This window comes from Pinus tabuliformis, chromosome 6 (assembly GCF_031772625.1).
Source record: "Pinus tabuliformis cultivar Carrire ecotype Pingquan chromosome 6, CPIR1, whole genome shotgun sequence".
NCBI lineage: Eukaryota > Viridiplantae > Streptophyta > Pinopsida > Pinales > Pinaceae > Pinus > Pinus tabuliformis.
In genome coordinates, this window is record NC_142292.1 from 1217767211 (window position 1) to 1217789224 (window position 22014).

The window sequence follows — 22014 nt, forward strand, 5'->3', positions numbered from 1 at the left end:
ACCAGCAGGTCTGTAGCATCCTTTTCTTGCCTTTGCTGGGCAACTTCATCTGTTTGTGGATGGATGGTGGCCGGGAGTTTGATTTTCTTTCTTAGGGCCGCCATGTCTGCATCCCTTATCTTCAGGAGTTCTTGGATGCCTTTGACATCTTTAGGATCATGCCCTATATCTATAATTACCTCTTCCAAGGACTTGATCCTATTGTCCTTGGCTTGTGATGATGCTCTTTCTAATTCCAGCTGAGAAGCTGTGTTATCCAGGCTGCTCTTTAGTTTGTAGTTCTCCAATGTCTCATCTGCCAGGGAGGCATACACCATTTCACCAGTTTGTTTATGTAATTCAATCTTGTCCATAGGGTGTATGTCTTTGGCAAGAACCTCCATGTTGGTTCTTAGATAGTCCGAGGTGGACTGAGGATGCAAAGTTGTGGGCATGAAGTGGCTCATTATCATTTTGCCTTCGCTCACATCGAAAGCAGACATGAGTCTCTGCTGGTTGCTAGGAGCTAGGTTTAACAAGTGATTATACAGCTGCACTTTTATGGGATCACTCCTCCTTTTGATGTCAATGAATTGCTGCTTTATACTTGACTGCCCTTCTCTATGTTGACCGGAGGAGCTGACCTCTCCTCCCATAGTCATGTCATGTCCACGCTGAGATGAGCTGGCCGAAAGTTCTCCACTGGGTGGGCCCATGCCCATGGCTTGCCTTACTGCTATGTCCTCCTCTTGGGAGTCATTCAGTCTTTGTCTCTTCTCTCCTCTGATGAAGGATGAGGTGTGGGGGGTCTCTCTCTCCCTTTTCCTGGTCAAGTCCTCCTTCTGTGGTGTTTGGAGGACTGAGGTGTCTACATTGGTGTCTGTCCTGGGAGGCACCTCTGTTTGGGGCTGCTGCTCAGTGTAACTAGGTAGATCTGTCCCCTTTTCCTGCTGCAAGGGCTGCTGTTCACTGGACTGTGCTTCTTCTTGTTGCTGCCCCAGTTCTTGCTGTTCCATTTCTTCTTGCTGCTGTAGCAAGGTGTCAACTTGTTCTTCTGTCAATATAGGTGGCTGTTCCACCTGTTTTCCTTTGTCTTTGCTTGCTGCCTGGGGTGTCTTCTCAGTAGTTTGCTGCTGTGCTGCTGAAGATTTAGCAGCTGTTCCAATTTGCTTTCTGTAGGAGAGGGGCACCTGTCCACAAGTTTCCAAGTCAGCTTCTTTTTGCACATTCCTAGCTTCTTTCTCAAGTAATTCTTCCTTAGTGACTTGTTCTACTAGTGTACCCTCTTCCCAATCTAGTGCATTGGCATACTTTTCAATTTCAGGTTGTCTTTTATGTGCATAGTTGCCCAATTTGTATCTAATTCTCCTGAGGGAGATAGAATGATTGGGGTCATAGGGAATCCATTCAAAACTGGTCTGCAATCTGAGGCCTTCCAGGATGCTGTCTGCCTCTTTCCACCCTTCCTCTTTCCTGTTATATAGGAAGGAACCTAGCTGGTTTCTTACCTTCAATTGTGACTTCTTGTTTCTACTCTGAAAGTGAAGGTAATCTGAGTTCCCAAACTGCCTGAAATATTCTAAGGCAAAAAGCCTCATGGGGACATACCTTGGCAACCTAAATGGGTTCAATTCACAGCCATATATCCTAATGACTGTGTGGTTCTGGTAGAAGTACCAGTTGCCAATATTGTAAGATTTGTTCAAATGTAGAATCCTCTTCATATCATCGGTTAATCTAGGAGGAGGAGTACCTTGCAGCGCTGTTAGGGCTGGATGAACAAATAAATCAATAAACTCACAGTATGTATAGGGTGATACTGAGGTAGAATGAAAAACAGAGGTCCAGAAAACAACTGATCTTGGGCTTCCTTGGGCATTGAGTGGCCTCAAAGGAACAGAGAAGGTAGCTGGCTGGTTGAAAAGGAATAAATGATATATATAGGAGGTGTACCTGAACAGTCTCTCCCTTTTCAAATTCATGAACTGCTCATGGATTTTCTCTGCTATGTAAGTTGCATAATCATACTGCACAGCTGGAGGCTTACCAGGGGCAAATATAGACAGCATTGCCATTATGCTGTCATCTACATCTTCCAACCCCCTGAATCCTAGGACATAGCCAATTAGATCCACCAACATTCTGCCCAACTCATTTAGATATTGGTACCCAATAGGAGGGGTTCTGACTGTTTCAGAGCCTGGTGTGACAAACAGTTGGTTGATTTTGACAATCTGGTCACTGGACAGCTTGATCCCTCTGTTAATCAGATTCTGCATGGATAGAGGGGTCAATTTCTTGGCTGTTTTGAAGCGCAGCATCTGGTTTATGCTCTCTGGGGTGATCTGGAACAGGACTAGGCCTGTGGGGCTCATGACTGCTCTTTGGCTGGGGTCATAGCATTCCTGGCAGCTATAAATGAGCTCTGGCATAGGATTGACTTGGGGAAGGTTGTATATGGGCAAATTTGACTCCCAAATCCCCAAGATATCTGCCCCACTGAGGTGCTGGGCTCTTAATTCATTCAACATTTGAATATTGTACTTGGTTCCCATGGGGAACCAATCCAGCATTTGGTAGTCCATGTCTCCCAGGGCTTTCCATGCTAATTCCTGGTGAGGAGCATTGATGGGCTTAATATTCAGTGCAATAGGGGTCTCCATAGCTCTTCAAGTTGCAAGAATTGCAGGTGGACAGGTGGAATGGTAAAAACACAGTCTGGAGGCAGTTCTCTGTGGAAACAGTTGATGTTTTGAGTATCCAAGGGGAATTCTCTCAATAGCAATTGAAATACTACTGGAGTCTAGTGACAGAACTTCTCTGTGGTCTAACTGAACTCTCCAATCGGGTGAATTATATCTATTAGGAACTCTGCCGGGAAAACGCAGAATTACAGTGGTTTTATGTGAATTGCAGGTTTCTAAAGCTCTGCAGGTACTTCTTGGCCCTCACAATGACAATGGTGGATGAACAAATGGAAATGAACGGTGTAAATATCGTTTTTATGGTTCTACTATCCCTCTGAGCAATTTCAAGCTTAATGAAGGTCGTATGGAGGGCGAAACGGTCTAAATACCTGTAATTCGATGAGCAGAGGTTGAAGCAAAGGTGCACAGTTGCTGCTTGAGGAGGTCGCCCGGGCTAATAGACTGGTTGGCGAAAATTAGAGTGCAAACGGTCATGCAGAGCGTCCAACAGTAATAACAGTGAAAGTGGTAAAAACACGGGAAAATTGGTAAATATGGGTTATTTTACCAATTTGGCGCTTTTTCTGCTGACGTCATCGGGCGACGTGGCAGTGGGTGACTGGTCAAAGGGGAGGTGAGGTGGCAACCCAGTCAGCAGTGAGGTGGACCAATAACAAAGGCAAGTACGAGCAAATAAGGACGTGGCGGCGAGTCAGCGACGGGTAGGTGGCAGTCAAACCGCAGCGGTCACGGTTAAGGCCTTAACCGCCGCGGTTTCTCGGGGCGGTTTAGGTACGGCGCAGAAGCTGTCAGACTCGGCTCCGAGATGGTTGATCGATTGACGCGTGGAGGAGGCGTGACAAGGCGCAACGTCACTTTCTCGGAGGTTAAAGTGCCGCCATCGGATGCGCTCCGATATTAATGTGGACCGTCGGATCTGATGGGCTTGATCCGACGGCTGGCGGAGGAGAAAGATGCGCGCTTCATACTGCGGGCGGAAAAGATTAAAGTTTGTGGGTTTTTATGGGTTTTTCAAATGTTTTCGCTTAACCAATAATGTGGTAGGATTGGGGAACGTGCCAGAGGCGGGTATTAACCTTTGCAAAGGTTTTTATAGGCAAAAGGGGTTTGGAGAGGGGGTTTTATCAATGCAGAGGTGATTTGAGGGTAAATTAACTTGCAGCAAAGGGGGAATAGGGTGGAATAGGTTCACCAAAGTGGCCAGATGCCATTTTGGTCCCTTTTGAAAAATACACGGCTATTATGCCTAGGGGAGGGAATATACATAAGATTTGGGGTTTTATACACCTTAGTGTTAGTATTATTAGGGGTGGGGGTAAGATAGGGGAGGTTATATAGTAGAATTAGGAGTTAATATGAATGAAGGAGGGGAATTAGAAAGGGGGTGTTAGTGATGGACTAGAGAGGGAAAAAAAAAAGAAGTTAGTGATCCTCTTTGCTGTGAGTTCATGGAATTCACCACTTTGTTTGCTGATAGATTTATTGCCTTGGCAAGAGACCTATTGATACCTGTGTAATGGTGATCATATTCTTTCTGCAACCACAACTGCCTACCCAACTATTTTGCCTAGCATTTTTTGTTTCTTCTTGGAGGGGCACTTGGACTTGCAACCCTCAATTGCCTTTTCTTTTCTTTGGCTTTTTCCTTTTCTCTCTATCTACTTCTACCCTTATGTCTTCCAAGGTCCCAGATTAAACTTTTGGGAACCTTTGCTTCTCTACCTGAACTACTTGTCTGCCAAGATTAAGCTGTTTGGACAGACCTCTTTCTCTATTCTACAACTCAAAATTGAAACATGGCATGATCCAGTTTAGACTGTTGAATAATCCACAAAATTTGAAATAAGGTCCTCAATACTTGAAACACTTTACCCAGCTCTTGCTTTCTAGGAAATATGGGATCTTTGGGATACCAGAGCAGAGCATATTTGGATTTTCTATAGTCAATCATGAAATATGAAACCTATTACTATAGGTATCCAACAGTGGCTCCACATGGGGATGGTTTTTCTTTTGAAAGACCAAGAACAGCAGGTCAGATTGCCTTATTCCTTGACTGCCCATCTTAATCTTTGAAATTTGCTGCCTATAATCTGTCAAAATTGTGTGCCTCTTTCTTGGAAAACCTCTGATTCTATCTGCCTGTTGCTGCTAGGTGCAGCATTTGGGAAAACCTCTTTTTACATTCTAAAATAGAAGATAATATGTAAGGCTGCATATATACAATGAACCTCTGAATTTCTATCATAGTGAACAGTCAAAATAGTGCTTCAGCATCCTGCCATTGACAGGACCTTCATCCAGTTCAGTTACAGTCAAACTTTTTAGGAAGTAGGTGTTATTACCTTGTACTGCTTGGACAGAAAATGGTCCCTTCCATAAAGAGTCAAACTTCCCATGTTTTCCTTTCTCTTCTCTTCTTGCATCCCACTTTAAAACTTTGTCCCCTATATTGAAATCTTCTGCTTTAGTTCTTCTGTCAAAGGCCTTTTTCAGTTTCTCTTGTAGTATCTGCACTCTGCTGAAAACTTGTTCTCTGGTCTGCTGTAAACAGATTATCTGGTTAATCCTTCTTTGCATATTATTTGGCTCTGCTTGACTTTCTTGTAGAAGTTTCATAACCGGCACTCCTAGTGATGATGGAAATCTGGCCTCTAATCCATAGACTAACTCATATGGGCTGGTCCCAATTGATCTTTTAGTGGTTAATCTGTCTGCCCATAAAGCATTTACTAGTTTCTTATGCCAGTTCTTTTTGTTCTCTTCCAGCACTTTCTTTATGATGTTTATCAGGCTTTTGTTTGATGATTCAGCAAGACCATTTCCTTGAGGATAGTAAGCTGTAGAATGGCCCAGGGTAATGTGAAATTTATGGCAGAAGTTCACCATTTTCTTGGATCTGAAGGCAGCAGCATTGTCTGTTATTATCTTGTCTGGGCAGCCAAATCTAGCCAGTATATTGTTCTCCAAAAATTGAATGATTACTGAATCATTTGCTTGTCTGCATGGGACAGCTTCAATCCACTTGGTGAAGTAGTCTGTTGCTGTCAAGATCCATCTGTGTTGTCCTGAAGATGAGGGATGAATTTCTCCAATGAAATCCAAGCCCCATTGTTGAAAAGGTCTCTCTGTTGAAATGGGCCTCAAAGGAAGTGGCAGCAACTGTCTTTTGCCTTCAAACAGTTGGCACTTGTGGCATGATGTTGTGAATTTCTTCACATCAGAGAACATAGTGGGCCAGTAATAACCAGCCCTTAATATCTTGTCTACAGTGGACTTCCAGTACAAATGTCCACCACAGTCTCCAGCATGGAATTCTTGCATGATATTGTCAGTTTCACTCTCAAGAAGACAGTGCAGCAAAATACCTTCATGGTTTTTCCAGAGTAGATTCTCATCTATCACACAAAATTTAGATGTTTTCATTTTTAGGAACCTAGACTTGGTTCTGGACAGTCCTGGGGGAGCACACAGGTTTTGTAATACATAACAGACATCAGAATACCAAGGAGATTGTTCAAAGGCTACATTGATCTTTGGAGTCGCCAGCTCTGTTTCACTGTCCAGTTGGTTGATATCTAAGGCTTGGAAATTTGCTTTTGTCATTAACTTGGCCAAACCTTGCCCTTTTATCAGCTTTGTAGGCTTTATTTCAATGTCAAATTCAAGTATGTTTGCAATCCATTTTCCTCTTCTACCCTCTAAGTTTTCTTGTGTGAGAATGTCTTTGACAATAGGACTTGGTACATAAGCCACAACATGGGAGTAAAGGATGTAAATCCTAAAGTCTTTGATAGCTTTGATTAAGGCATAGGCTTGTTTTTCCATTATTTGGTACTTTAGAGGAGCATCTCTAAGAGCTCTGCTGAAAAAAGCAATGGGCTTTTCATTCCCTTGGTCATCTTTCTGTAATAAAACAGCAGCAATAGTATGTTGGGAGGCAAAGGAGAAAATGATGAAGTCTCTGTCAAACTGAGGGTTAGTTAACACTGGGGTTTGAGTCAAGGCCAATTTTATACTTTCAAAAGCTTGTTTTGCTTCAACAGTCCATTTGACCTTTGAATCTTTCTTTAGCATATTGTTTAGTAATCTGATTAACTCTGCTAAATTTGGGATAAACCTTCTCAAAAAGTTGATTTTTCCTAAGAATCCTTGCAGCTCCTTGACATTCCTTGGGTGAGGCATTTGTAGGATAGCTTGTATCCTATCTGGATCAATTCTTATGCCAATGCAAGAAGGTAAAGGAAGAGTAGGAAAGAGCAAGAAGGCATCGGGATCAGCAGCAAAATCATATTTGTTTTGCAGGTACCGAGTTGCATGTATGATTTATTCACTAGTTTTTGCATGCATGGCATATGCATGTGGATTCTTGGTCGTGAGTTGTTATTGGCATAGAGGATTGCCTGGATCAACAGTGGATTTCATAGCTTTTCCATTTCCTAATCAGCCATGGTGATTGTGGGTTACTTTCATTGTTTTGTTTTTGGTTGATTTTCATGTTTCCTTAGCTTGGGTTCAATTATAAGTCCTAGATACTTGGTTAGACAAATGTGTTGGAGCCCTGTATCAACTTGGGTTGAGTTACTAGTCCCATAGCCTTGGTTGGAAAAATGCTCTGGAGCCCTTGGTGGGTTGAGTCACTAGTCCTAGAACCTTGGTTTGACAAATGCTCTAGAGCCTGGTAAAAGTTTTGGGTTGAGTTACTAGTCCTAGAGCCTTGGTTGGACAAACACTTTAGAGCCCTAGATGGCTGGGATAGAGACCGATCTAATGATGGTTTTGTGACGTCTGATTGTGAGGTGGAATCATTGTTTGATGGGTTGAGGCAGATGGAATCTGGAAGCCCTGGATGATTTTTTGATTGATGTGTTCTATGATATCCCACATTGATTCTTGGAATATGGCGTGGGGGTGATTGGTTGAAGAAAGACTTGGCTCAACAATCTATAGTCGGGTGGAACGTGGTAGTCCTATCTCTGGTCTCTTCATTGTATTCATTAATGAGAAATTCATTCCCATGATTTTCATGTGTAAAAGTACTGATGTATACATGGATTTTGATGGTTGATATGTCCATTGTATTTTTGTTCCTATTATGTTGGTTATATGTATATTTTGTGACAACAACTATGTATGGATTTCAGCATGTTTTTACTTATATTTGCATGGATAATGAATCTATGATCTAATAAATGATAAGGCATCAAATGACATGACGAAACAATGGTTCATGGTGATTCTCATATAAGTATGAGATCCATACACTTAATTATGTTGTTTACACCTATAGGTTACATGTTGATGATATGTTTGATGAAATGCCTATCATGGCTAGTAGGGGTCTAGTTATGGTCTTGTTTATCTTATTGCTTTTGCATCCTTGTTTCCTTGTATTCTTACCAATTTTAAGTGATCATTCCATTTTGGGCAGTTTCTCGGGCTTTAGGCCGAAAAAGGTGGCTCAAATCCCAGAATGATAGCAAAATAGAGCATTAGCCTAGAGACTAACTTTCCTAGGCAGTGTCTAGGGAGCATTATAATTCACCTAGGAAATGTCTGGGGAGCATTATAACTTTCATTAGCAGTGTCTTGGGAGCACTACTCTGGCCTAAGTTGGTTAAATTAGTAGTAGGACCCAAGGACAGGCTATCTGAGTGGCTGACTTGTCTCCTGAAGGTTTTGTGGATGATGTTGGATGATTATGTGTGATGTTCCTTCGATTCCACATCCTTAAGGTCACCTAGGAGGTCAAATCTAATCATAGTAGCCTCTCATCTCTTTTTTTTACCCAAGTTGGCATGGTTACTTGGGTGGACGTGGGAGGAGGGTGTTACAGTCTCATTGAGACATGATTTAGAGGAGGCTAATCATAACCTTTCTTAATATCATAATATTAAAAAGGGTTATAATATTCTGGATGAAAGTAGCAAGTAGAGATCCCCTCTTGTCAAAGTTGGCTTGGGATTCAATGAGGAATCTATTTCCAAGAAAGAAAAGTTGAAGGGCCATCTAGCCAAGAAAAGGAAGTTTAAGGGCCATCTAGTCAAGCAAAGGAAGTTGAAGGTTCCAACAACAATAAAGGAAAATAAGTTTTTGGACAACAACAACAGTGAGAAAAGAAGCAACAACAACAGAATGTTAAGAAACAACAAAGGCAAGAAAATCAATTGCAGAAGAAGTGACAACAAAGAGTTTCACAAGGTATCATTTCAAATGGCCATCAAAGACACATGAATAACCAACAAAGGCCCTTTTCCCCTCAAGGACAAGGTATCTTCAGGTATCAAAAGCTCTTTTATGGTCATTGTTTTCTTGCAACAATTATATAAAGCCATAGATTGTGGATGGCATGCAAGAAAAAAAAATGTGTTGGGTAGAAACAACCCAAGAATGCACAAGATGCCTAAGAGGGAGTATAGTATCAACAACAACAGATTTTATTATTACCCAAGGATTGGATATGATAACAACAAGAGAAGAAATAGTGAAAGTGTTGTGAAAAATAAAATCCCCTTGCCCCATTCTTATGCCATGTTGAATGCTACAATTGTGGCAATTTTCAGCACAAGGAAGCAAGCTTCAGATGTGAGAAGACAAGGGATGTGCCTCAGAATATGAATGCAAATGCGACTATTCAGCTATTGAATAAAATAAGTTAAAAAGGGTATATTTTTTATGTTATTAAAAATCGAAAGAGAAACAATAAGAATGATCCACTTGCCCCCATGGTGGACCCCTCTGTAAATATTGGTTGCATTAAGGGTAATCCTCAGTTAAGCAAAGATATTAGAAACCCAATTAACTATCTCTTGCAAACAAAAAGGAAAGACAACAAAAAGAAGAAGATGGAAAGAGATGTTTTTGTCAAGGCTCTGTAGCCTTTGAAGGTATGGAGGAAAAATGAGGATAATATTCTCATGAGTAGATCCTTAGTTTCTCTTCATTGCAAGAAGAGAATGGATTCAGGTGAAGCCAAAAGAAGTTAGGTGCAGGCATCAAGAAATATTAGATAGAAAGGTGCATCTGGATGATGGAGGTAAGATTGAGTCCGCTTATTGATTTAAATAATGAATTAGTTTATTTCAAATGTATCAACATTGAAAGAGATATGAAAGAGAAATCACCATGGTTGCAAGGGGAGTACACAACAAGATTTTGTGTTGTGAGAAGAATAAGAGATGCAACAAAAGTATGGAGTGAGAAGAGGCCTAAAGTTAAATAAGGTCCACAAGATCAATTCCCAAGTGAAAGAAATAAGGAATATGCAAAGAGATCAAAGAATAATAAGAGAGAAAGGGCTCAAGGAGAGTTGCATTATCAGCAATGGTAGGCATGATCCTTTGGTATTAAGAAGAGTTGATTTCTCAAGTATGAATAATTTATGAATCTTATGTGAAATACTCTTATTTCATTAAGCAGCATATTTGTTTGTTCCTAGTAGTCATGAGTTCATAAAAAGTAGTTTTCTCTACATGTTCCTTGGTTTCCATTTGGGATCGCTATGTCAAATGGTACGTCTTGGTTCTTTTGGAGTAGCCTTGTGTTTTATGGACATATCTTTTTGAGAAGTAATCATGGGAGGATGCCTAGTGCACTATCTAGTGGGTATTATTTTATTGGTACTAATTGGTGTTATTCAAGTAGTAGCCCCTAGTAAAAGAATAATGATCTCAAGGGGAGAAGAGCTTGTGGTTAGTATGCACATGAGGAGTGAGCACCACCACACAAGCAACAAGAATGGAATATTAAGCCTAAATATGTCCTTAACTATTGGTACTTTCAACAGTATCTATACCATTTGAGCTTGAATTGGTATAAAGATGTGTTGTCATATCATAGTATTCAGACACAAGCAAAAGAGAGAGATCCAATAGCCCAACCCTCATACATTAATTGAAAATGGGAGAGAAAGAAGGTTGTATACTTTTGTCATTGATGTCAAAGGGGGAGAGAAAGCTATTGATGACTTAAGGAGGGGATAGAAAACTCAATCACAACAATTGATAGAAAGGCATCAACCACAAAGGAAGAATGAATCATTGTGTTGGCTAGATGTAGCATGAGGAGTGACCATCAATGTGGAGTAACAATGTGTTGCCATCAATGCCAAAGGAGAAGAGTGTTAGATAGTTGGCATTATTAGGTGGCAGGTGGAATAAACTGTGTTGGAATCGATGTCAACGGGGCTAAAATTGATGTCAATTGAGTTTGGATGGCATGTGCATAATGTGATTGGCATTGATGTGGTACATTTCCTATTCAGTTAGAGTTGGAGCCTTGGCCAAATCGAAAGGGTGGAGATATATATTTGAAGGATTTTTTACCTCAACATATTAGCTTGGATGCTCTTGGAAATGGCACAATTAGATAGCTCTTAGAAAGACCTTTCTAATGATAAGTTGAAGTGTGAAAAAATATTCCTGGATCGAAAGATGTGGTGGTCAAAGTTAGAATAACAAAAGTAAAATTTGGTCACCTAGCCATGGGCCCTGCAACAGGTGGTGCAAAGGTGGACCAAATAACATGTCAGGAGAGATGGAACGTGGGTCCACTAGGGACACATCACCCCAATGGATTGACATTGATGGTGTTATCACTGAAAATGCTGTAGTAAAATTTTTTTTTAGCTTGGCTTAAAGTCAGGGTATTTTCGCAGCGCCAGAATTCTTTTTAGCAGTTTCGCAGCGCTACCTGTTTGAGTGGTTTCGTAGCGTGCTACGAAACTGGGGATTTGTTTGAGTTTTCAGTGAAGGTCCAAATCCTAGCATGCTTATTGTACAGAGTTCTACTTCCCTCCAGGAATGTCGATGAGAGCAGTGGCAGTATGTTCAAGGAGACACCTTATGATGATGCAGCTATTGTAGTATTGCCATCAAATACATTAAGGGAGTTATCTCTGAATTCTGGCTCATGGGTGATTGTGAAAGATGTACATACTAATGTGGGAGACTTGCAGGAGATTTTGTGTTGAATCCTCTAGACAAAGAATCTATTAAATTTTATAAGTCATAGAGTGTTTGATATTTGGGATTGTCTTTTCACAATCTGTAACTTCTTTCACAAAACAGGACAGGCACCTGCATTACAGGTATTCTCTTGGCCAAATCCATAGGAGTTGCGCCCATTCAAGCATCTCTTTCACTAATTTTAGCTGCCCAACCACTTCTCAGAGCTCGAATCGTTGACAAACAAGGCCAGCTATGCTTTGATATCGATGATAATGTATTGCTGGATATTGAAATCATAAACCAGGAAGCCCTGCAGCCTGTGGAAAACATAGATAGAAGGGCTCAATAGCCATGGCTGCAAATAGTAGAAGACGAGATGAATACCACTTTTCCTCAACAGAAACCGTTCAGAGTTATCGAAGCTCGTCTGTATCGTTTTCCCAATACAGACAGTTTAATCATACTGAAACTGTACCCTGCTGCAACAGACCATCTTTCTGCAGTGGGTATTTCTTCTCAGTTTATGAAGCATTTACAGGACTTTGTTATTGCTGAGGAGAATGGAGAAGATCTACAGGAGTTGATTGACAGAAGGATGAGAGTCGAGCTGGAGAAACGTTTGGAGATGGGTGAGGAAGTTCCTCCATGTGTGGAAGATGCCATTCCTCCTGGAAAAGCCAGTAAACCATTCTGGGCACGTGGCCTCGACGTTTTGGGATATGGGTTGTCTGCTTTCCGCCATGCTATTCTTCCATTGGAGAATGTGGTCGACGACAGGAAGTCTCGTATCATTATCGCCGATTTCGGTGAATCTGCTACAAACAAAATGCTTCGAGTATGTGAGAGTAAATCATCGGATTTGAATGGGTTGCTAATTGCTGCATCATTGAGGGCGGTTGCAAAGTTCAAAGGCACAGGAAGCAGAGGAGAGCATTATGCATCAGCTATTCTGCTCAACTGCGGATCCATGTTGGAGCCTGTGATACCAGATTCCACCTCAGGTTTCTACCAATCAGCAATTTTGAAAATATTCCATGCCACTGAAACAGAACCCTTATTGGAGCTTGCAAAAAGGGTCACCAGCGATCTAAATGAAGCAGTGAAGAACAGGAAGCATTTCACAGATATGGGTGATTTAAACATGTTGATGGTTCAGGCCATGGGCCGCCCTGCTTTAACTCCTTCGGCATCCATGTGTACGACACTCGTAAGTAATGGGCGTGATATTCCTTGCCATGCTGCAGATAAAGAATCAACCTCATATCTAAATTTGAGGGACTGGGTTTCCTGTTCTTCTATAAATGGAGTTGGACCTTGTCTTGCACTGTATCCTGAGTTCAGACATGGCTGCCGGAGAGTCTCCTTTGTATGCTGCAGTCCCCTCTTCTCTGCAGAAACCGTGCATAAATTGGTGGACGATATATCATCCATGCTTAACAATCTGGAGGACCAGTTGTAAAAGCAAAGGTTACAAACTTACAAGTCTTTGGATAGAGGTTTTGGATTTACCTTTAATTATAGAAGCATCTTTTTCTTTATTGTCTTGAGAATAAAAGAGCTTTTGATAAGTGGCAAATTGTATGAGAAGTCGGTGATTATCATTCCCTTTGAAGAGCAGGGAAAAAAGGCAAGAGAGGTGAGGTGGTTTCTGAATAGGAATTAAGGCTAAGATCATGACAACTGGAAAGGGAGATTATAAAATAATGCTTTTCGGCTACAGGTCATTCAGGGAGATGTTCTCAAACATGAACCGCCTTATATTGATGCGTGTGTGGCAAATATTCATTATTAAACATCTTCTTCGTTTACATTTAAATTGTTATCATACAGGCCAATTTTAAATGCGCTGCTATCAGGTTCCAAAGGGAGTTTGCTATGAGACTTGTTGCAAATCCAGAAGACAATCTGTATTTCCGATTTTGAGTGAATACTTTCAGGCTTCCTATAATTTCGCATCTTTTGAAAGTGGGCAAGGATAATTTCAGGCTTCCTCCTCGATTATATGTGTTGAACCTTGTAATCCTCTGCCCCTCAATTAGTTTCAGGGAATTGGATGTTCAACCAGGAAATGAGTTCGAGTGTATTTAAATACTGCAAAGCCATACACAGGATGCCCAGATGATTCAGTAGCACCCTCATCGTGACATTTTGGTCTCTGCTAGTTATGATAATTCTATCAAAGTTTGAGCGCAGAGGAATGTTGTCAAAGGCATGGGAGTTGTGCATGGCGATGAACATACTCCCACAGAAAGTAATGACCGCCCTGTCAAAGGAATTAGTGAAATGAGTTTGGGGATGAGTGGAAACTGTGGTATCTGTACTATTCTGTCCGATTGCAGAGGTAATACAAATGTTCATCTTCAGATGTGGATAAAAGGCTATTGAAGCGGCCTCACTGTAACAAAGGTTTGATTGTCATTTGGTGCATCCAGTTTGATATTAATCTTGTGCTGCCCAATGGACTAGGAAGGCTGCTAGGTGCATGCCAGTTGATATTGTATGGCATATATTATGGGAGAGCCCGGTGGGATGAAAATAAAGATAAAGAAAATGGTGGTCATGCAGATAAGAGACAGATGGTAATTCACAGCAGATGAAAGCCCTATCTGATGGCGGACATGCCAATAATACTGAGAATTCCTTGAGGTCCAGCAGTCCATTACATTGCATGCGCCACATAGTCGAGAGTTATTTTTAAATCATCCATGGCTGAAAGCGTAGAGCTGTTGCAAAAATGCATAAAGTTGAAGAATTGGAAATCTTTGTAGCTGTAATATTTTTGGATTATTGTTTATTCTGCACTTATTTTACAAAACACTGCGGTCTGTATTTCCAAGATCACCTTTTTGATGGCAGTCACATTTTCAAAGTGAACCATTGTGCTTGCGTAAGAGTGATTGGATATCCTTGGCAATTTTCAAGAATGCATCATCTCTTTCAATTCAAACATAGGGAAAATAACTCTCGGAGAAAGGAGACATACCATCAAAGATATTAACAGTACAAGAGCGGTAAACATGAAGTCAAGGTTCCAGATTCATTTACTCAACCTCTTCTTATATCTCCTTTGAGATTAGACTCATCAGACTCTGTTGACATCATATATCAACATGATGACTCTGTCAAATTAAAAATACCAGAAGCAGGGGAAGTTCAGTTTTCTAAGTTGCGTTGTGGATGGTAGGAATTCAAAGGATTTTGTTGATACTCACAGCATTGTTATGCAGATGTATTATTATCAAGAGGCTGTTACCATCATATTGGATATATATAATTGCAGAGATGAATGCATCTTATAGACCTTTAAAAGAACATTCAGGAAGGGGAATCCAAAGCCCAAGAAGATTGAACAAATATCATTCCGGTTGCTAAATGAGCTATTTACAAATGCTTATCACTACATTCTGGAAATGAAGTCTGTGAGCTTTTTGTATGATTTAGGTTTCTAGATGAGGTTTTAAAAGATGGCTCCAGCTGTTCTGATTTTCCTCACCTCAAAGGATGTTATAACCAACAGAAAGAAAGCAGAGAAAATATCTTGAAGACAACAGAGATAGGCTTATCTAATCAGGTGATTATTAGAAGACTGTGTTTTTATGATTACACAGCAGTTTCGTAGCGCGCTACGAAACTGCTGTAGATGGTGGTTTTAAAGCGCAGGGCAGCTAGTGTGATACTGTGAGCAGCTAGTTTGACACGGTGAGCGGGAGTTGTGGAAGAGGGACAGCTGTCTATCAAATACTATCTACAGCACATCAGAAACCTGGCATCATTCCATACTTGGGGTTATTAAAAGATTTGGGAGCAGGCTGCTATATTTTAGGAGAATGTTGGGAGACAGAAACCGATAAATAGGAGCACACCTTCTGGTCATTAAATGAGCCATCAGCGCTTTCAAGCATCCCAAGTCAGCATTCATCGCATCTGTAAGCTCAACCATCTCAACTTAACTAAAGGAGGATAGCTGTCACAGCATTCAAGAAAGCATCAAGCATACGAGGAGAAAGGAATTAATGTTTTAGTTTGATTAGGATTGTGTGCAATTACATTTCAGCACTTTGTAATAAATACATTAAATAGCATATAGGAATAGTTAATAGCCACCTTCGAGGCTCCCCTCATGCTGGAGGAGGAAGCTCGAGGTGTTTTAGTTTTGCTTGCCTATATATGGGCCAAGGTTAGATGTAGAAAGGGTTGGATACTTAATAGAAAAAGTGTGTTGTTTTGGGCCACTGTAAGATCTTTTTTGACAGTAATAGTAAAACAGAGTTATTCTCTTCTCAAGATTCTCGAAGGATTGTCATGGTCAAATGAAGTGATGATGTGTTATACCTTATGTTATTTTATGGTTTTGTTGTATGCAATCACTCAGAATTCATACTTATATGCTCTGACTTCCTGTGTATACAGCAAGCTATGTGTGGTGGAATATGTTTGACTTGTAATGCTAAGAGCCTTGATTTCTATGAGATCACTGTGTTTTTCTTGTCTACTTGATATTATAGACTCCATAGCCCAATGAGATATCTTTTGGTGTGTTTCCAACCAGTTATGTTTTCATAAGTAAATAAAGAGTTAGCCATCTAGTGTGTGAAGGATTTTATCAAGAGTTTTGAGAGAGCCCTCTCTGATCAAAGAGGCTAATCTTTGGTCTAAAGATAGGTTGAAATAGTTACATGAGACCATGCTTAGTTGCAGCCCTCAGTACTGGTTTTGTGATAACAGATGGTTTCCAAAGGAGGCATAAGTGTTAACTTCTGGGGATAGGATCGTTGGGACAATGTCGCACATGGGCCTAGATTTTGTCTAGTAGGCACACATGTCGAGCAATGACAAAAGCTTAGGAAGGATGGCACTGGTTCATCAGGGACACATAACCTAAGTGGATTGACCCCGATAGTTTTCAATGCAGCTCAAGCCCAAATTTTTGAGGAGATAGTTTTGGAGAGATGAAAATATGTGTGTCTGTTGCAAAAATGATTTATCACTCCAACTTAAATACCATCGTGCGGTGATATGGATGAATTGACAACATGGAATAGTAAAGTGAGGAAACATGGCGCATTTTAACTAGGCGGCAAAGATGAGATGAGAGCACAGGCAACAAAAATGGTGACAAATGATGTAATCGTCTCAAGGTCTGGAATGATGTCAACATGACATCAACAGTTGAAATTTATGGGACATGTGGCTCCAATTAGACAATGAAAGATGGCATGCGAATTTAGAAATTTTGGGTGGTCAAGTGTGTCGAAAATTGGTGACACATGGCACAACTCGAAGCTTGACATGTGGTAGTTGGTATAGATGGCAGATAGTTGGTGTGCTCCATCAGTGAGTTGATGCAGACATGCCATAAGTAATCAAAATATTCTAAGATGAAAAATCAGCAAGACACAATGGTAAGCACACATAACCTTCACGATTTTCTGATTGGGCTGTGAACTGCAGAAGTGGACCCCAGGGACACATCACCTCGAAATCTATCCTGAGAATTTTCAAAGCAGCTCCTTTGGAAATCTATGGGGAGACGAGATTGGGGTTAGAAATTTCACATCAAAATACAACTTTGATAAGCATTGAAAGGGGCACCCAAGGCCGATTCAACAGTGGTTTTATGTGTTAAGTGACTAAGGGATTCCAGGCTAATTACAATTAAAATGTGTTATGTGGTGTTCAAAAGGGCCTTCAAGCTATATGATGAAAAGCACTTAAGTGAAGAGGGCCTAATTTAAAGTATTGTGGGCTTATGTCCACAAGGCATGAATGGGTCGACAACTGTTTAGCATAATGTGTTATATCTGGTAGTTCTTCCATATGTGGCATTGCTCTATAGGCATGGTTTAAACAACATGAACAAGTCAACAACCATTTCAGCGTTGTGGGCTATATTTAGTAGTTTTGCTAAATGGGGAAGTTTAATAGAGGGATAGCTACAGTTAATGGTGATGGTCCAGAACAGGGAAATGAGGTAGAAGGATCACAATTTGCAAAGTAAATTATTGGATCTTGGCTCAAACAAAAAGAAGCCACACCTGAGTGTCCCCGCACATCATGAAGAATCAAATGAGAAAAAATAATTGTGGAAGTAATGAATATTTGATCACAACACAATAATTCATGCTCAAGTACATTTTGCGCTTAATTTGTGACCCATCCCTGATCACAATGTTAGTACAACAGGTCTTAAAGAGTATCAATGGAGAACCATGTTGTTTGTGTAGGTATAATTTAATGGAGAAACTCCTTGAGTGTGCGGGTGGAATGAGATTTAATTCTTAGCATGGGTAAACACTCAAAAACTGATTCACTAATTAATGTAACTACAATGCCTGAGAAACATGATGTAACAGTAGAATGGTCAACCATGTCGAATTACACTCAAGTAGTGTGATGCACAAAATTTCCAACATTAATCCATATGTTGCAGAAGATCAAAACTCAGGAACACAAGTTAGACACAGGGGAATGCAACATTGTTGTGTGTGAGTTGAGTGCAACAGTGTTGTAGAGGGTTTATGACAGAGGTCGAGTGATCCTGTGGAACAACCAAGGTCGAGAGATGACATGTAGAGTGTATGAGGTCCGAGAGTTGAATGTGTGCTTCTCTAGAGTGAGAAGAATGAGTGATTTTTGATAGTATGTTGTTGATCATACTAGAGGGCCAAGAGTTAGCTAACACAAAGAGATGAAACTAGGCTAAGTGAGAGCCAAAAAAAAGAGCAGTAAGTTCCTTATTGAGTGTGGGTTAGAGCATACAAAATAGTGAGTTTGTGCTTCCATATTAGTGGATATTTGAAGAGAGCTTGGGGCTTGGCACCTCCTGCAAGTTGGTGCTTTTAACAAATCCATGAAGCTACAAGTTAGTGCTTGCAATAAATCCAAGAATTTGGAGCTTTAGTTGGTGCTTCTGGTAAGTTAAACAGGTGTCTACAAAATAAGGGAGTTGGGACTCGTAAAAAATATAAGGGAGTTGGTGCTTCCTGTGAATGGGTGCTCACAAAGAGAGATGACATAATAGAGTAGGAGCTCAGATTACAACATAATAACAAATATATTGGTGGTTTTTCCCTTTTGGTTTTCCACATTAAATTCATTGTGTTCCATGTGTTTGATATTCATGATTTTTTTGTGCATGTTTATGCCATGATTTCATTTTTTGCATATGTTACAATGGTGGTTTCTCACATAATGATTGCCAAGGTTGAATGATAAATATAAATTGGAATAAAAGTTAAAATTATCCTTAATAATTTTTCACCCCCCTCTCAGTATTTATATTGTTTCCAACATTCTAAGACATCCATGACTATCAATCTGATGAGGATATTGGTGAAAAATTATCGTAGAGACCAGGTTTTTGTTCGAGGGGTCAACTAAGGTTTTTGTCATAGTCTAGATTAGTGCCAAAAAAAATTATCTCCCGCAAGGAAGAATATCTCACCTGAAGTACAACCCAGACTTAGGTGTGATGGTTGGGGTTTAGAGGGCGAGTGCATGTATTTACAGGTTAAATATATATCACTGGCCATTAACCATTACATAGTAATTCAAGAACCAACGTGTGAGTAATGAATAAAAGTATGTAACACAAGAATTTGAGACAAGAATTTAAAAGTTTAAATAGACACATAACCACACATAAGGGCACATATTTCACTACACATTTATCTGCAAATAGTCTCCATTATATATATATATATATATATATATATATATATATATATATATATATATATATATATATATATATATATATATATATATATATATATATATATATATATATATGTATATATATGTATATATATGTATATATATGTATATATATGTATATATATGTATATATATGTATATATATGTATATATATAAAATAACGGGCAGAATTTTTCATTAATAAAGTTGGAAACAGGCCAGGTCCCTTACAATCATGGAGAACTTCATCTCAGATTTGTGCAGATACATAACCAAAGAGACCCTATTGCTACCTATCTTATTCCTATATATATTCTTTATAGATTTCAAAGTATAGGTTTTCCAAAAAAACTCTATAGTACTTTACTATCTAACAAAATATAAAATTATAATTTTATAAAACAGTGGCTACCCATGACTTCCAGGCTCAAATACCTCCTGAGCCACCTCATATGGCATGCCCAGTTTTGAGCTCCTCCCAACACCAGATTCTAGTTCTCAGCTTGTAGCACTAGCATTTCTTTCTTCCATTAGAGCAAATCCATCACAAAGCCAAAATACCTCCTTCATAACCCCCACAATGGTCGTCTCTACTCATAGTTCAATATGATCCACTTTAAGTTTCAGATTCAATACACCAGTGTTCAGAGTGTTCCATTGACTTTTGAATTAACTCCATGTCCTTCCCAAGACTAGATAGCTAGGAAAATACAACAACCATGTTTTTGATAATATCCTTAACAACCTACTTGCATGAGCTATCAACCATTTCTGCAACACTCCCGATGTGCCCAAGCTCCTCTACATTGCTCCCACTTCCATTACTTACAGAAGCCATCATTTTTGCAATTATCCATTGTACCAGAATAATTCTATGATTGAGTTGCTTCAACCAGCTAGTATATATAATCGTCTGCTCCTTACCAAAATTCCCTCCCATCTCATCAAGTGTAAATGCATTTTTTTTTTCTGAAACATAGCTAAACCACCTTCCTCCCTCTCCATCACTGTCAATTTCCTATCAACTCAAACCGTGATGGTTCTGAGATTGCTCTCACCTAAAGTCTTGTTTATTAACCAAGGGCAAAAAGCCCACTTGTCTTGTAACATGGTTGCCTTATAACTCCCCCATGCCCACATGTTCTTTAATTTCCATCTACTATCATCCTCTCCAGAGGAACTCCTTCATATTCTGATGATGTTATCATATTTAATCTCTTGTTGATCCTTGTTAATTCTCATTCTCTAGCTGTGATCCATATGGATTACGATTATTGTTTTAATTAAGGGACATGACATGTAACAACATTTTAATCAATGAGTAAGGTTTCTTGTTCTAATTCCACTCCCTTATTGGCCTTGATATCTTCCAAATGGTTATTTTCTCTTCTGAAATGAAAAATATTGTAATCTTTTAATTTTTTAGAAGATACATTATCCTTATGATCAATGGAGAGGTTTTTAAGTCAAGAAGGTATTCATTCCTAGAAATAATTATGCATTTTTGGATAACCACCACTGAATCACCTACAATGATCAATTTCTTGATGCCTTTAGAGATGTTGATCTTTAGGCCTTGCCAGAGTGAGAGTGCTTCTATAATTCCATCCTCCCACATTTACCCAAGTAACCGGAGTAAACATGTAATGATAAGTTACTATGATATGATTCGACCTCCTAAGTCACCTTAAGTAAGTGGAACTGATGGAAACACACCATACAGACCTTCCACATTAACAACAAGACTCCCAGGAACCATCCCAACCTCTCAGGTAACCATCCCCTGGGTCCCACTAAGTTTTTAGACCAATTAACCCTCGAACACTCCCATGATATGGGCATTCATGCATCCAAAAGGCTTTGGAAGCTCCCACAACATTGTATGCCAGCGTCCAAGGACTTTTCTGCTCAATACTGTGCCAATATCCCTGGGATTTGAGCTACTTTTTCAGGCCCAGAGCCCAAGTCACTGCCCAGAACTCAATGAAACTTTCAAAATCCATGACTTAAATAATAAAAATTCTTACAAATCAAAAACTGACTCCAAGCCTAGGCCTGACCATCCCCAACTGGGACTGACATTTTGTCAAACACTTGCATCAATAATAGGAAATGAATATAAGAAAAAGAATAAATTACTGATAACTCATATGAAACTTGAAAATAAGGATCACCACCCTCTCCCCTTAATTTTTTTGACATCAATTAGGTCTTACATCCATTATCCTTTAAGTTACAAGTAAATACATGAAATAACCATGACAATAACTAGTCATATAACCATGCTTATAATCAGCGTTAAAGCATGAAAATAACAATGGGATAACAGCCATTAAAGCCACATATTAACAAGTACAAAAGTAAGAGAACTTAACTTTTATTAAACATAGAAAAATATAACCATTTTCAAGACTTCCACGTACCAACTAACCGAAGACATGGTTGAACCAAATATTTCTTTCAACAAGTCACCCCCATGCCATATTCCAAGCATGAATGCAGTATCTCATGGATAAACCAATCCAAAAAGACAACCAAGGGAATCCAGAGGTTAAACCACCTCTTCCCTCACCAAAACTGGCACCAAGATCACAAAACCAAACCAAACTAGGAATGCCTCTAGAATCCATCACTATCCTTGAGGAATTTTTCATCTCCTTGTCTCTTAGGATTTATCGCAATC

At 39.7% G+C, this 22014-nt stretch overlaps 1 protein-coding gene across 1 annotated transcript; it reads left to right on the forward strand.

The window, feature by feature from the left end:
* Positions 1-12101: 12101 nt before the first annotated feature.
* On the forward strand, positions 12102-13246 carry LOC149263072 (uncharacterized). The gene has a single exon (XM_089387068.1). The coding sequence runs from the start codon at positions 12159-12161 to the stop codon at positions 13092-13094; it is 936 nt and encodes a 311-aa protein (XP_089243194.1). The 5' UTR covers positions 12102-12158; the 3' UTR covers positions 13095-13246.
* The last annotated feature ends 8768 nt before the right edge of the window (positions 13247-22014 follow it).

What these genes read in the sequence shown, in the direction of transcription:
- LOC149263072 (XM_089387068.1), top strand. Translation starts at nt 12,159, where the DNA reads ATGAAGCATTTACAGGACTTTGTTATTGCTGAGGAGAATGGAGAAGAT.